Here is a 15,636-nt window from a genome sequence, read left to right on the forward strand (position 1 = left end):
CAGGGCAACACACAAACAACCACACACACACTCATTCATACACTTAAGGGCAATTTAGAGAGACCAATTAACCTAACAGGAATGTCTTTGGACAGTGGGAGGAAGCCGGAGTACCCGGTGAGAACCCACACATGCACGGGGAGAACATGCAAACTCCATGCAGAAAGACCCCTGGTCGGGAATCGAACCCAGGACCTTCTTGCTGCAAGGCAACAGTGCTATATATATATGTTATTATTATTATGTTTTTTAATGTTTGTGATTGATCTTTATGGTTGTTTTGGTCCAGTGGTATTAACTGTTCTTCAGGGTTGAACACTACATTGTTCAACCTAGAACATCTGTGACACAAATGAACTTCTTCTTTCCCATGACTAGATTCAATCAATCCAGAATCTACTGTATTCTGCACTGCATGTATTGAAGCACCAATGGATCAGAGCACATAGTCTTACATGCAACATGTGGTCCACCAGATCAGCCATCTTGTTACTCAGTCATTTGTTCCAGGAACAGCAGCCATCTTTTACACAATCAGACTGATCAAATGTTATGACTTTTCATACTCACTCCCCACCCACCCACACACAAACTATGTTTAGACAGTTATTATGTGCAGATAAGCTCCCATGATGCACAGCATATTAATGCTCCATTTCCCCAACAGTTTTAGTATTGCTTTGCACCAAGATGTTCCTGAGTTCAAGTCCTGGTCAGGGATCTTTCTGCGTGGGGTTTTCATTTACTCCCCATGCATACCTGGGTTCTCCCCTCAACTTCCTCCCATAATCCAAAAACATGCATGGTTATCTGGGACCTCATGCATGAAAGAGTGTGCAGCTTTCATACTAAAAGTTTGCAAAAGGAAGAAATTGTGAAACTTGCAGCACACAATTCAGATGTACGAAAGTGTGCGTAGTCATTGTCACAGCATAAGTAGCCTTCACACTTCCTAATTTGCGGTGAATTTGGCGAAGCTCCACGTGGCGCTTGGACCCCAAGTCTCCGCCCATGAATAAATATGCAAAGTAGTTTAAATAACCAGAAGGCACCCACCACCTGTCCAAATAACCATGGCAACAGTGCTGTGACAGTCAGAACCGGATCCTTTGAGCAGAAAAACGCTAAGAAAAACTGTGTCTACACACCATGAGGAATGTTTGTAGTCAGTTACAGCAAACCAACAACTTCTTGAATGACATCAGTGACTCAAACCTGACTGAAAATAAAACTTTTGTCGTCTCTAACCCGTTTAGTTCTACATTGTGTGTATCTAAACCAAACAGCGATGTCTAGCTGTTCCATGGAGCTCTATTATGGCTCAATGCTGATCATTGTAATGACTGAATATGCCTCCTATATTTCTATTAGGAAGACTCACCACACACACTATGTGAAGTACTTAAAATCTTTACAACCATTCAGGACATCACATAAAAAATGTACCTAGAAGCCAGCCATCACACATGGAGGTTTGTTTCCAACACAACTATTATTATTAGATTAGTTCTAATTATTTTTCTAGTATAAAGGCATCATGAGTTGAGGAAGCCATCGTGCCATTGCATTTGTGAGACACATTTGCACATAGGTTTCACATTCATTGAATGAAAATGCTTTCTATTCATAAAAGCATATTCACATCCAGATGGGGCCCTTAAAGCATTATGGGTGCTGTCCTTAGCTCTGATTACATTCAGAAATCAGCTCCTCGCTGCAAATGAGAGCCACAGTTTAGGGGAACTTTATATATCTGAGCAACATACGGATGAGGTCGTCCCATATGGCTGGCATGGCCAGGCTCAAGGATGACTGTTGAATACCCGACCTGTCAGTCAGCTCTCTCTGAAAAGCTCTGGATGAAAGGACCGCAGCGTAGTGAGAACTTGAACTGGTGACGCACGGATCTTCCTAGTTTCCTTCTGTAACACTGAGGCCAGCTCCATGCAGAGCTCCAAGATAGTTGCCCTGGGCAATCTAAACCGGCTAAAAAGCCATTCATCATTATGTGCCAGCAGGTCAGTTCCATCACTGAAAAACACGCTCCCTCTGACTTCTCCCATTGGCAATGTCCTCCAGCTGTACTAAACCTGCCATTGTTCCGCAATTATACACAACTTTATGCAACTATTTATGGACATGTTTGATTGTCTCCAGCTTTTCACTTTAGGAATCATTAAACCTGACTTGTTTGGAAATAATCTGCTGATCCGACACAGTTTTCTTTTCAGTGAGAATGAAAGTGCCCCTTAGATGATTGACATGCATTTTATGTCCCTCAGCACACAGACCGATGTGCATTTCCATCTACAGGTGACAATAACAGAGAAAGGTTTACAGTTTTCATCCGCCTGAGGTTGTTTCTATCTTTTTCTGAGGTGTTACGTTATTGTATGAGGCTAAATGTGATTCAGCTTCATTATTCGTGTTTAAACCATAAAAGCTCAAACTCATGAAAAAACATCAGGTTTGATGCTCCATGAATTAAACCGAACTGAATATAGTCATATTTCAGTGTATTTAGGTGGGTTTTGTGTGTAAGTACGCTTCGTACATGAGGCCCCTGGTCTCTAGAAAATTGCACTTAGCAGTGAGTGTGCTTATGCCTTGTTGTTTGTTCTGGTGCCTCTCTGTTGCCCTTTGATTGACTGGTGACCTTTCCAGGGTGAACCCAGCCACTCGCCAAATGACCACTGGAGATAGGCAATAGCCCCCCTAAGACCCTGCTTGGATAAATGAGGATAGACAGTAGATAGAAGGATAGTTTGATTGCAAAGTCATCATTATAATGTTGGTTGTAAACAGAGCTGGGTGATAAAACAATAGCAATATATATCTGTCGATAGAATTCTTTCTTAAAAGACATATAAGAAAGAGTCGATATAGACCTTTAATACAGATAAGACGAATAGTCATTAATAATAAGAGTTGCTCCGTGCTGGACCAATCATGTGGCTGGAATAAAGTCACGCAAAGTAACATTGAGGCAAACAGCACAGTTGCAGGCAAAGGTGCTGATGGCTAATGTTTGTGCAGCTGTAGCCTCTTACTTCAGGTTGGACATCACAAAAAAAAATTAGTGCCCCAAAAGAAGAAAAGACAGAAAAACGGCCAACGACACTGGTGACAAGAAGGGTCTGAGTAGTTTAGTCATGTGGAGGTATTTTGGCCATTTACAGTTGGACAAAAAAAACAAAGTAATGTGCACTGCAAATTACATTGAGCGCATGTTCCAACAAAGTCGGGGAATACCAACAATCTGTTTTACCACCTGAACCAGTGCCACACGCTGGAGCACGCAGAATGTAAAACATTACAATCCCAGACGAGAGCTAATGCTAAGCCCCTGCCACCTCTCCTCTCCCCCTCTCTGAAAACAACGCCTGAACAGCGGCAACAAACGACAATAGAGTCGGCTCTCTCATGCCTCATGATAAAAAATCTAAGCGACACGGAGACAGTTCGCTACTGAACGCAGTCTGCTAAAACCAGCCGCCACAGAGACAGTTTCTTCCCCCAGGCTGTTTCTTTGATGAACACTTGAGAGTCAGAGTCCCTGTACAACACCATGCATACTTGGACTGAATTCATATTATCTTCTCTTGTAAATCCACTTCTGTATATACAGTATATGTATATTTAAAATATTTTTTATTTCCATTTATATTGACAAAAAAAAAAATTCACTGAGAGCAAAGTGTACCAGAGTCAAATTCCTTCTTTGTCTACACAAACTTGGCAATAAAGCTGATTATGGTTTTGTTTATCCAAAACAGTTGACTAATGTTCGGTGACATGTTTAACATTTAAAATAAAATCTTTAAATCAAAAATAACCTTCTAATATCTTTGAATCTCAGTTAATAGTACCAGGGAACAATAATCAACTGCTGTCGTCAAAGCTGCTGCTGTGGTGTGAAGTTTCTGTAAAAGGGAAGGAAACACAGAGAGGGTACACTAAGATGTAGAAGCAGGAAACATGTTAGTTTCATATATGTTAGACTTAACTTGTCCTTTTATATTAATATAGTTAAATAAAGTTGAAGCCTTTCTGACAGGCTGTGCTGCAGGTCTGGATGTTAGGATGAGGAACGCTCTGCTCTACATGCTGGGCTTTTTCTGTAAGCAAATCACTAACTTTCTGTTCAGTATTTAAAGAAAATGTTTCTTCATGATGACAGGTTACTGTACACCTCTGTTGAGATCTGACAGCTTTAAAAACAGAACGCTCAAGTCTTTTTCCTCTTTTTTGTAATCAGCATTGTAAACAGCTGTTATCTTGGCTCGGTTTAAGATAAAGATATGCTGTTTGTGAATTTCTGCAGTTAATGTGTTTATTTATATCTTTCTGAAACTTTTTTAAAATAAAATCCATTTAAGTTTAATCTTCTCCAAAAACAAATAACGTTGTGATTTATTTTCTTAATCAGTTGGATAATGTCTGACCATGTCTTGATCTTTATTGTAGCGCTCATTACTCTCCTCCATGGACGTGCTGATGGTGAGAATCAGTTTTCCTTCAAGTTTAATGTTTGTTTATTTCAGCTTTCATTATTTATAGGGAAAATAGTATTGTTTACATTATTTTCAGTGCATTAATCTCTCTTTTCTATTTTGTCACCTCAACAGATCAACATGGTCAAGAACGTAAAGGTACAGTACAGCAACATACTCTGCAGTAAACAGTACAAACAGTAAAACATTCTTGTTTGTAGAGGAAAATGTCCTACTTTGGATAGAAGCATTTTTGCTGCTACAATATCCTCTGGTATCTCTAGAACAGGGGTGTCAAACTCCAGTCATCTAGGACTGGCGTCCTGCAAGTTTTAGATGTGTCCCTGGTCCAACTAACCTGAATCTATGGCCGAATTACCTCCTCAGTATGCAGTCAAGTTCTCCAGAATCCTGCTTATGACCTAATTATTAGATTCAGGTGTGTTGAAGCAGAGGCACATCTAAAGGTTGCAGGACACTGGCCCTCGAGGAGTGGAGTTTGAGACCTGTGCTTTCAAGCTCTGCTTGATGTTCATAAAAAGAAACTTTATTAGAAACTGCTTTGGGATTATTTTAGTTGTTACGGAGACAAAAATGAATAGGAAAAAAAAAGAAGCACGAAAGAGAGAATGGGCGGGCAAAAAGGAAAAGGGGAGAGAAGGAGAAAATAATAAAGAAAAGAAAGAATGATGAAGAAAATACAAGATAACACCCTGCTTGCTTCTACACCTGCAGAAACGTTCATATTACCAGCTTTTTTACCAAAAAGTGCACGGTACTTATCAATACAAGATGTTTTAGTGGTAAATGCAGCTCAATATAGAACATTTGTGTATCTGTTAACCCCTGAATCTATACACCTTTGGTTCTGAATGTGTGCGCGCACTTGTATATACAAGGTTTCTCCATAAAAATATGCAATAGTGAGTGTGAGGAGCCACAGATCTACCCCCCTGGACCCGGGACAGATACAGAGGAGATCCAAGCCGCAGACATCCAAAGGCCCCCCAGAGCACAGGAACCCCAGAAGAACCACCGGCGGGACTACCACAACACCCCCCAGAGAAGAGCTGGGGAGTGTCCTAGGAGAACCACCCAGCAGCCACAGTGCAGAAGCCCCAGGGAGCTGCACCGACGAGCCCACACACCCTGTCGGCAGCCGTCTATGGCCAGCAAGAGGTCCCTGGCCAGCGGCAAGCACTCGGGGCCGGTGCAATGATAGCCCAGGTAGAAACATTATTCAGCTCAGCTCAGCCGATCCAGATACTGCTGCAGCCCCCCACGCCACCCTCTAGTCCTTGAGCCACAGAATTAAGCATTGCAGGAAGGCCAACACAGCACGCCAAGGACCGGGCACCCCGCCAACCCCACACCCAAACCCCGGAGGTGCCCCAGGATTCCAGCCACCCACCCTCCCGCATGGCACACCTCGCTGCACCAAGCAGAATGGCCAGTCCCTCCACCAAAGCGAAGCCACATCTCAATCAACACTGCACATCACCGGCCAAGACCCCATTATCGGAGCCCGGGACCCCCCCCAACCGACGGACCGGGCACCCAAGCCAGGGATTGAGATCCAAGGCAATCCGAACGATCCCGAGAGGGCCAAAAAGCCAGCCCCAGCACAGGCAACCCCCAAGACCCGAACGTGAACCCCAAACGCAGCCCAGATCCTGACCAGAAAGCCTGCACCGTCTCCCGGTGTGGTGCTGATGTAGTATGCATTTAAAAAGAAAGACAGGACCCAGAACCCTCAATGTCTACATGCAACTTAACCCTTAGAGGTCAGCGCGGGCACCAGAGGTTAGGGTAATAAAATACCCTCCCTCTTGATGCCTTTGGCCACACTCACACCCAAGGCCCTACATGTGAATGTCATGACAATGTTATAAATGAGAGTCTTAGTTGTACAATAAAATTGGGGCACAGGCTGCCATGGGACGGCAGAGATGGAAAATCCTTGCGGCACTCCAATGACACACCTACACCCAAGGCCCTACATGAATAGTAGTGTGATGGAGTGGGCAAACAGTGTAATCATCATGCTGAGCTGTGCTTTACATTAGATTTCATTTGCCAGTTATCTAACCTCTTATCTAACCAGTGTTACATGTTTTAGATTAACCTGCTGTTGCTCCTAATAAAGCCACGGAGTGATGTCCCGGTCCTGAACAACTGACCATTGACATAAAGTTTATCTACAACCACTGTAGCTCTGGTGCCCTCGGTGATATATTTCTTCCTGATTGGGAATAAAACTCCCCTCCGATCGAGAATCTCCTTTGGGAACTGGTCATTAACGCTGAAGATCGTTCCCCGCAGCTTTCTGCCCCAACTTCTGACTTGCTCTCTTTACTTATAGTGCTCGAACTTTGCTACAATTGACTGAGGTCGGTTGGAAAGTTATGTTTTTTACCTTGTCACTTGGGAGTTTCACCTGACGTTGGAGAAATTCACGGACCTTGTATTCGGCGTCCTCCTTTGCCCGCTCTGGGATGCCGGAGAAGACAAGGTTTTCCCGCATGCCCCGAGCCTGTATATCCAGCATTGTCTCTTTGATTTATTTATTTTGTTTCTGGAGAGCTGCACTATTCCATCGGTAAGTGTTTTCACGCTATCCCTCAGCGTTTGGTTCTCACCTGTGAGCGAAGCGAGTTGTTCCTGGCTAACCTCCAGAGACTCCCTCTGTTAGGTTTAAACACCAAACACTTTCACAATTCTGCACAAAGAAAGACACAGAGAAGTTAGTTCATTTTAACCTGCAGGTGAGAGTGTCTCAGAGGCTGCTCAGTTACAAGCCTCCACACCACACTCTGAAACAGCCCCTGCTCTCTCTGCCTTTTATTGATAAGAGAAAAGGCCCTGGTTACAGAATGTTCCAAGCACAAAAAGGGAGGGATGCACACTCATAAGATTAGAAACAGCTGCACCGACAGAATGTTCTAGAACATCCTGTCTCTATCTTGCAGCTCTTGTACATATAAGATATAATCACTCTGAACAGCAAGCTTCACTTCTATTAAAGTTAAAACATATATAATCATTAATTAACCCTAACATTTTCCTCCTCTTTATAAATGTTTTAACACTTGATACATCAATCATTAACCTTTTCTTCTCAGATTTTCAGTTAAGACATCATGGTGTGTTTTATCTGTACATGTCATTGAAAAAGTAGCAGGAGGTCTTTAAGTTTACTGTATACAACTAATTGTCGTTAGGGTCAGGATACAGATCAGGGAAATGCAGAGAAGTCTCTTCTTCTTCCTGGTCATCATCACCTTCGCTGTCTCCTTCTGTCTCATCAGGTCTCAGGAGAGCATACATCTCTGACATTTCTGTTTTGACTGGCTGAATAGCAGAGGTTATTATACGGGTGCACAAAGCTCTTATACATGGAATACAACATCATCCACACAAAGTGAGAATAGCTGCAAAGACTGCTATTGACATAAGGATAGATAGCACTAATTGTTTATATTTACCAAACATTTCTCCAAACCCATCCCACATTGTGGTGTCAACTCCAGAATGATCTTTCATTTTGCTGTTAAGTGACCTAAGGCCCTCCAGGGCCTTGGTGAGGCTCCCATCAGCTGCGGTGTTATTTGGAATGAACGTACAACATTGATGCCCAAATATTGAACATACTCCACCTTTTTCAGCTAAGAGCATATCGACAGCAATTCTATTTTGGAAAGCCATTAGAGAGGTAGCTGACAATTGTTCATGGATGGCTGAGAATCCTTCTTCAGTTTTATTTCCTAGTCGTTGCACATTGTAATGGATGTAATTGATTCTATCAACGTTTTTATTTATTGTGCACCACCAGCATATGGTGGATTCAAAACCTGCTGCTACTTGATCTGCTAACTTATATTCATCAGGAACTCCTCTTGGTATTCCTATGCTATTTATATAAGTAGGGTCATCTTTACTCCATCCTGATCTTTTTACTCTACTTTTCCAGGTATGTGGAAATATACTGGCTACTGTTCCCAACAACTCTGCCACTGAGAGTGGAATGACAGACACGGGAAATATTAATGACACTGATGCACACAAACCAGTTGTGTTGTATGGCAACCTGTCATACAGTTTGTCGTCCCCACACCACCACCAGATGTCGCTGCGTGCTTTAGGTTTAAAGCTGACACCTACTGCTATGATGGAGTGACATTGATCTTTATTGAGTCTGCTTATGTTTGATCCCACACCTGTTCGGTTAATGCAGGAAAAATTTCCTGGAGCAATCTTATTTGAGAACATCGGTTTTTGTTTTTCAGCTGTAGTTAAGGGATAAACATTATCCCACATTGTACAATTTGTTGAGAGTCTTGTGCTGTTCATTACTTCCACTAGACATTCTTCTGTCAACGTTGAGGGAACCACTTGTAGCAGTAATCTGGCTCCCATGCACACTACACAATCTGTTTTTGCTGCCTGGGCAGCCTGTTCCGCCATTAAGAGCCAGTTGTTATCTATTTTAGATATTCCTGTAGTTATTTTGAACCAGTCATCCGGGGTTACTGGTTCTGTCTTAAACTCCACTAATAGTTTTAGCCCCATATGCCATTTGTTTGTTGTGTTTTCAGGTGTGGCGGCATCATGCCGTATTACCGCAAGTGGCTTAGTAATGTTTTTAACGCATATTTGAATCTGCCAGTAATATTGGCCTTGGCTAGAATCTACATATGGTGCCGCCACAAAGTCTGTACATCCCGTGTTGTTGGGGGAGATTACAGTCAAGGTTAGACCTCCTCCATCTTTTATCAGGGTCAATTGTCTTCTCCATTTAATTGCTGGACCTGTGGACCAATCAGACCAGTCCTGTCCTGTTTCTGCTACTAAGTATTTCCAACTCCACCATTGCACATCTCCATAGGTCAAATACCACTCCCACTTCTTATACAATGCGGCATGTTGTTTGCGCCATCACGTGCTGTTCCAAGCGTTCCCCAGGGTATTTTTACTGTAGTGGTTTTTTGTATTGGTACACATAGTTTTGTGGTTCTGATGCCTACATCATTTGGGCAGGTATTAACATCTATTTGTCTTTTACCTAGATCTTTTCTTTCTTCATAAAAACGTTCCCATAGTAGAATAGCTCCTACTATTACAACTGAGATTATTCCGGCTACCAGTACTATTTTCTTGTGTGTGGGGGTGGACATCTTTCTGTAGATTGGCGCCCTTCCTAATAACCTGTAGCAGAGCTGTGGACAATCTTCACCGGTTTGAGACAGCTGCAAACTATGATTGCAGCTCCCTTTGTAGCCGGACTTTCTCTGAAGGTCAGATGAAGAGCTACAATGCTACAACAGATACCACAATGCTATGACCACAACACAAATTATGATGGTTAGAATAAACACTGCTATTAAGAAACTTATTTTAGTCCCCTTTTTGGTCTGAAGTTCCCTTGTGCATTGTGTTTAGCACAGATCAAACATGTTCTACAAAAAATTTTTTGAATAAGAGTTAAATCCATATGTTGTGTATATTTTGTTCACTAATCCTACCATTCCTCCTCTCGAGACATGAGAAACTCCATGACTCGAAATTGCTGCCCATTTGTATAGGTTTTTTGGTAGGATAGGTTTATTTTCTGGTCAGGTGTATATCCCTTCTTTAAGTTGAGCTCCCTTTTTTAGCCATTTTTGTATTTCATTTTGGGGTGATTGTTGTTGCATTTCCAGTAATGTTTCATCTTTTAGTTCTATTGTTACTAGGAGAAGACTACTTGGTTGTTGTTCTGCAGCTGCTTTAGCAGTTTTATCAGCAAAGGCGTTGCCTTTAGTCACAGTGTCTGTTCCTTTGGTGTGTGCCGCACATTTGCATATTGCAAGCTTTTTTGGCAGTTGGACTGCTTGCAATAACTCTGTTAATAGTGCTGCATGTGTTACAGGTTTTCCAGTGGAGGTAATCATACCCCTATTTTTCCAGTGTTGTGCAAAAGTATGCGTTGTTGCATATGCATACTGACTATCAGTGTATATTGTTGCACTTTTTCCTGTCATTAATTTGCATGCTTCAGTTAAGGCTACTAACTCAGCAGCTTGCGCTGAGTAGTGTGAAGGGAGTGCTTCTGCTTTCAGTACTTTATCAAGAGTTACTACAGCATATCCGGTTTTTGTTTTACCTTTCTCATCTTTTTGGAAGACCCGTCTACAAATAATGTTTCTCCATCTGTCAGAGGGGTATCTTTTAAGTCTTTTCGGCTTTTTGCTATTTCTTCAGATAATGTTTGGTTTAGTTCTTATTAAAAATAAAAAATAAAAACTCACTCACTGATGAACACAAAAAATGAAGGGCATATTATATCTTATAATCTTAGTTTGTTTTACCCAGTTTTATAGATACAACATACAGTTTCAGTCAGCTTTGTATTTAGTTCAAGTAACTAAAGTTTGTTTCAATTAACTCAAGTTTTCTCTATTTCAGTCCAGTCCAGTAATTCTGTTAAGGTTAATTTAATCTTATGTTAAGTTTGAGTCTAATTCAATCATTTTGAACCTGACTGGAAAAAGTCTAAACATCTGTTAAAATCTTTTTGTTTTACCATAGAGAACTGACCTAATATTATTATGGTAATGTTGAGGACTCTAATTTTTACATAACATGAAACAGACATTTATTTCACAAAAACAGAAAGTCAAACACAGACATTTGGCCACATGAAAGTTTAAATAACCTGTTTGTAAAAGAATTAGGAAAAATTCAAGACGGGTCTATGAACTTTCTTATGGTTATCAGTATTTTCAGTAGAGGTAGAACCTTTGCCATCTTTAAATGATTTTTTGAAAAAGATTCTGGAAACCTTATTAAGATATAAATTTGGCAAAGATCATCAGAACATCAGACCTTTATTAGCGCTTTTAATGTCCCTCAAAGATGCATTACAATGAAATCAGTCATTCCCATTCACACACATTCACACACTACTTACTTATTTTTCTGTCAGAGTAATTTTTATTTGCAAAAATTTGAACATAATTTGACTTCTATTATTCTTAAAATGCACATTGTTTCCTCATAACCCCTTTTGTTTCCACTAGGTCTGTTTTGAACGCTTCAATTCTTTTTTTTTTTTTATTCACCAAGAATCAATAAGGTGGTCTTAGTGGGGTCCACCTTAAAGGTGTTGTCTGTTGGGTGTCATGTTATCATTGTCAGGTCAGTGAGGTTCATAAGTCAGTCAGAACCTTGGTCATTTGTTCTGTGCACATAATGTTTCATAGATCCAGCCTATGATTAGTCAGCAAAACTTCCACCTATAGGAGAAAAATTGATTGTTAATGAATGAGCTGCATTTCCTAGGAACACTGTCTTCCTCCTGGATGAGCATCACCTGTTGAAAAACTTTCATCATTGTTTGTTTCACATATTCAATCAGATCTTTATATTATACCAGTAGGTGAAGTTGTTAGTATCTCATGTAGACTGACATATACTGTTGCATTTGGAGAAGATCTCAGATTAAATAAACTTAGTTAGAGCTTCAATCCAGGTTCATTTTATGTCTGCAGACTTTAGCCAATTTTTCTTTTCTTTCTTTTTTTTTTTATACATAAAGAGCAAGATTCAAAACATTTTCAAAAGGCAGATTGTGGCAGAATGTAAACAAAACTGCTTATTGATTGACAAAATAACATTCAAGCACACAATCACCATATTAAAAGGCTCTACTTCTAGAGAATCACTAAACTTCTGAGGTCCGGTTTTGGCCCGCGGACCTTGAGTTTGACACATGCAGGGTAGAGTTACAATTTTTTCAGACCTTTCAGCAGAGACAGGCTTCTGCTGTTTGCAGAAGTTTTATCTTTGTTTTCAGGCAGCTGCATCTCTTTGTCAAGGTCGTTTCACAGAGCTGAAATTTAACTTCTCTCAAAGAGGAAAAATCAAGAATGCACACAATCTGAGCCAAATATGGAATTATTTCCCTGTAAAATGAATCTTTTGCATTTTATCATGATATTGTTGGTAGTATAACACCATAGAATGATTTTTAAAGCACCTGTTTCTCACTAATGCTTGCCTACAAAATCTTTTACTCTCAGATTACTTCTTTAATAACTCTAGTCATTGTTCACTGGGTTGTCCAGTTGGACAGTTTCCATGTTGTCCACATTGTCACCTCCTCTTTTAACTTCTTTTACCACGTCCTCTAAAACCACCTCTTAGTCTTTATAATTTGGGGCTACCTTGGTATTCTAAACTGGGATGGGTGGCAGTCCGCCCCCCCCCTTTATTTATTTTCAGTTAAGCTGAAAGTTTTTTTTTTTCTGTGCTTTTCTTAAGGCCTCAGTATTATGGCTGTCAGTTAAAAGCTGCTCTTATTGTTGTTTTTTTTTTTTTTAATTCATCTTTTTGTTTTAATCTGTTTATCAACTGTGAGCACTCAGGGACTGAAAAGTCCCCTTTGAAATTATAATCTGGCAAGGTTTTTTATTGTCTCTTGAATCTTTTAAATGCATAATCTCCAGTTTAAGATCCCCGTGTAGTTTTAGGATTTCAGTGATAATTAAGTTACCTGAAAATCCGTATTTTTATGCCATCGTGTACATATTTCTGTTAAATCAGAGCTTTTTCTCTGTTCTTCCCCCATTGTTCTTTGTTATTTTCTCTTTTTAGTTTTCATTATTGCTAATTTTAGATCCCCTTGTAATTTTAAGACATCCTTTGTATCTAATTTGCCCAAAAACCCATGTTTTTTATTTTTTATTCCATCTATGACAGATCATACCTGCTCCTTTTACATAGTTCTCCATAAACTTTACCTCCCCTTCTAAGTCAATTAGTTTACTTTGTTTCTCTTTACTTTGCCCCTTTCCCATTTTGAACTAGATTTAGATCCAGTATGTTTTTAATACCTGGTGTATTCTAAATACTGGATTTATGTATTTGAAAACAGGATGGTGATCAAGAAGTCAGTTGTGGTAAAATCCACTTCAACCCTGTTCAGGTGGGATTTTCTTGCCTACAAGCATCCACAAAGGCTCACCATTTACTATTTGTTTTCAGTTTATATGAAAGGTAAGGACCTAATGGTCGTTACGATTCCATTCACTCTTCCACTCGTTTTTCAGTCACACTTTTTTACGCGTTTTACTCTTACTTTAATTACTTTCACAAAAATATAACAGAGGACTCCGCCGTCCTGTGTAGAGTTTAATTAGTCTATTTCAACTAAGGGAGTCTACCCTCCTGCGGAATTTAACTGTCTATTTTAATACAACAGAGGACTCCGCCGTCCTGTGTAGAGTTTAATTAGTCTATTTCAACTAAGGGAGTCTACCCTCCTGCGGAATTTAACTGTCTATTTTAGTTCACCTGATAGTGTCTAGAATTGTCAGGGTTTCTCTATACTGTACTATTTTAGGTCATTTGCATTTCATCACTCATTCCTTTTAAATGAAAGACCTACTCACTGGTTCTCTGTGTCCTCGGGAGTACCGTCAGCCGTCAGACCCCAGCCTGTCAGGGAGGGACCAGTCCCGGAAAGGGTATTAGTACTGTGGCCACAGATTTGTCTGGAATCTCACTCACCCACTGGGATCGTCAAGCATCTTGGTCTCCAGCTCGAAGGACCATTTATGTTAGGTTTAAACACCAAACACTTTCACAATTCTGCACAAAGAAAGACACAGAGAAGTTAGTTCATTTTAACCTGCAGGTGAGAGTGTCTCAGAGGCTGCTCAGTTACAAGCCTCCACACCACACTCTGAAACAGCCCCTGCTCTCTCTGCCTTTTATTGATAAGAGAAAAGGCCCTGGTTACAGAATGTTCCAAGCACAAAAAGGGAGGGATGCACACTCATAAGATTAGAAACAGCTGCACCGACAGAATGTTCTAGAACATCCTGTCTCTATCTTGCAGCTCTTGTACATATAAGATATAATCACTCTGAACAGCAAGCTTCACTTCTATTAAAGTTAAAACATATATAATCATTAATTAACCCTAACACCCTCAGAGCTTGAAATTCCCTGTGGAGAACTTCCACCAGGGCGAGACGAACATCCAGACTGGTTAGCTTGTTGTCAATAGCGTCCTGGACGTCAGCGTAGCATTTCTCTGGAGAGATAGTGGAGGTGGTGGCCGAGCACTCTGAACGGGTGCGTTTTGATGTTGGTGTGGCCATGGGTGGAGATTTTTGTGGCTTGCCCATTACAATGTTGTCAAATCATTTGTCCACGTAGCTCTCCGGGTTGTCCAAGGTTTCCTTGTCCAGTTTGTTTTATTGGGAAAATATGAGACAGTGGTTAGTATTTTACACGTTTAGGTGTTCGGCTTGAATTTATTGGCTTGTTTTACCTGAGTTATGTCGTGGTTGTTTACCCGTATACCTCCATATTACTTACACACAACTCTTGCGAGATCTCAGCCGCTCATCACCTTGGTTCCTGCCCACAGCGTGTCTATTAAGTATAGGGACAAACTCTGGCTTGTCAGTTACACCAAAAACAAGACCACTGCAAACAATTTATTTAGAAACAAACTTGGTCTGCGACACTAGAACTCAATGATAGGTCACAGAATAGAAATTATTTTACTTTGTATCAGATGTCTTTGTAACAGCAATATGTACCTGTTGTTGTGGTAGAGGACAAAGGCGTTAATAATTATGTCTCATTTCAGGGTCCTGGAGATTTTTGCCTGATTGTTGGTTCAACAGTTTTTTCCAACAAGAAAAAACATAATCAAAAGACACTTTTTGTTGAACCTTTCCTGAAACGTCTCTGTTGAACCCCAAACACACACTATGTTATTTTTGCATATATGGTCTTTTGACTTGTATATCACCAAGCAGTCCAATGCTGGTGTTGTGTCAGTTAATCTTTTTCGGACATTTGGCCAGTAAAAAAGCTATTTTCTCACTATCTCTACTACATACTTGTTAAAGGATGTGAAATGAGGTCATAGCTCATCATCAGAATCAGAATCAGCTTTATTGCCAAGTTCGTGCATACAAACAAGGAATTTGACTCCGGTACACTTTGCTCTTTTGTTCTGTTTTTGCATTACAGAATATACAAATTTACAATTTACAATGTACAATATACACATATCTAATAGAAAAGGTGCATTTGCAACATCTGTATGCTGTTGTTCTGTACTCTATTGAATGTTCATCAGAGA

General features: G+C 40.4%; 1 protein-coding gene across 1 annotated transcript in view; it reads left to right on the forward strand.

The window, feature by feature from the left end:
* Window positions 1-4,020: 4,020 nt before the first annotated feature.
* Window positions 4,021-15,636, forward strand: part of LOC124865227 (Fc receptor-like protein 5) — a 31,966-nt gene continuing 20,350 nt past the window's right edge. The window contains exons 1-3 of the mRNA XM_047360184.1: window positions 4,021-4,120; window positions 4,468-4,500; window positions 4,629-4,652. Of these exons, the coding sequence (XP_047216140.1) occupies window positions 4,084-4,120; window positions 4,468-4,500; window positions 4,629-4,652 (94 nt within the window). The 5' untranslated portion in view covers window positions 4,021-4,083. The remainder of the gene's footprint in view (window positions 4,121-4,467; window positions 4,501-4,628; window positions 4,653-15,636) is intronic.

The sequence above is a fragment of the Girardinichthys multiradiatus genome, unplaced genomic scaffold (assembly GCF_021462225.1).
Source record: "Girardinichthys multiradiatus isolate DD_20200921_A unplaced genomic scaffold, DD_fGirMul_XY1 scaffold_47, whole genome shotgun sequence".
NCBI classification, from domain to species: Eukaryota; Metazoa; Chordata; class Actinopteri; order Cyprinodontiformes; family Goodeidae; genus Girardinichthys; species Girardinichthys multiradiatus.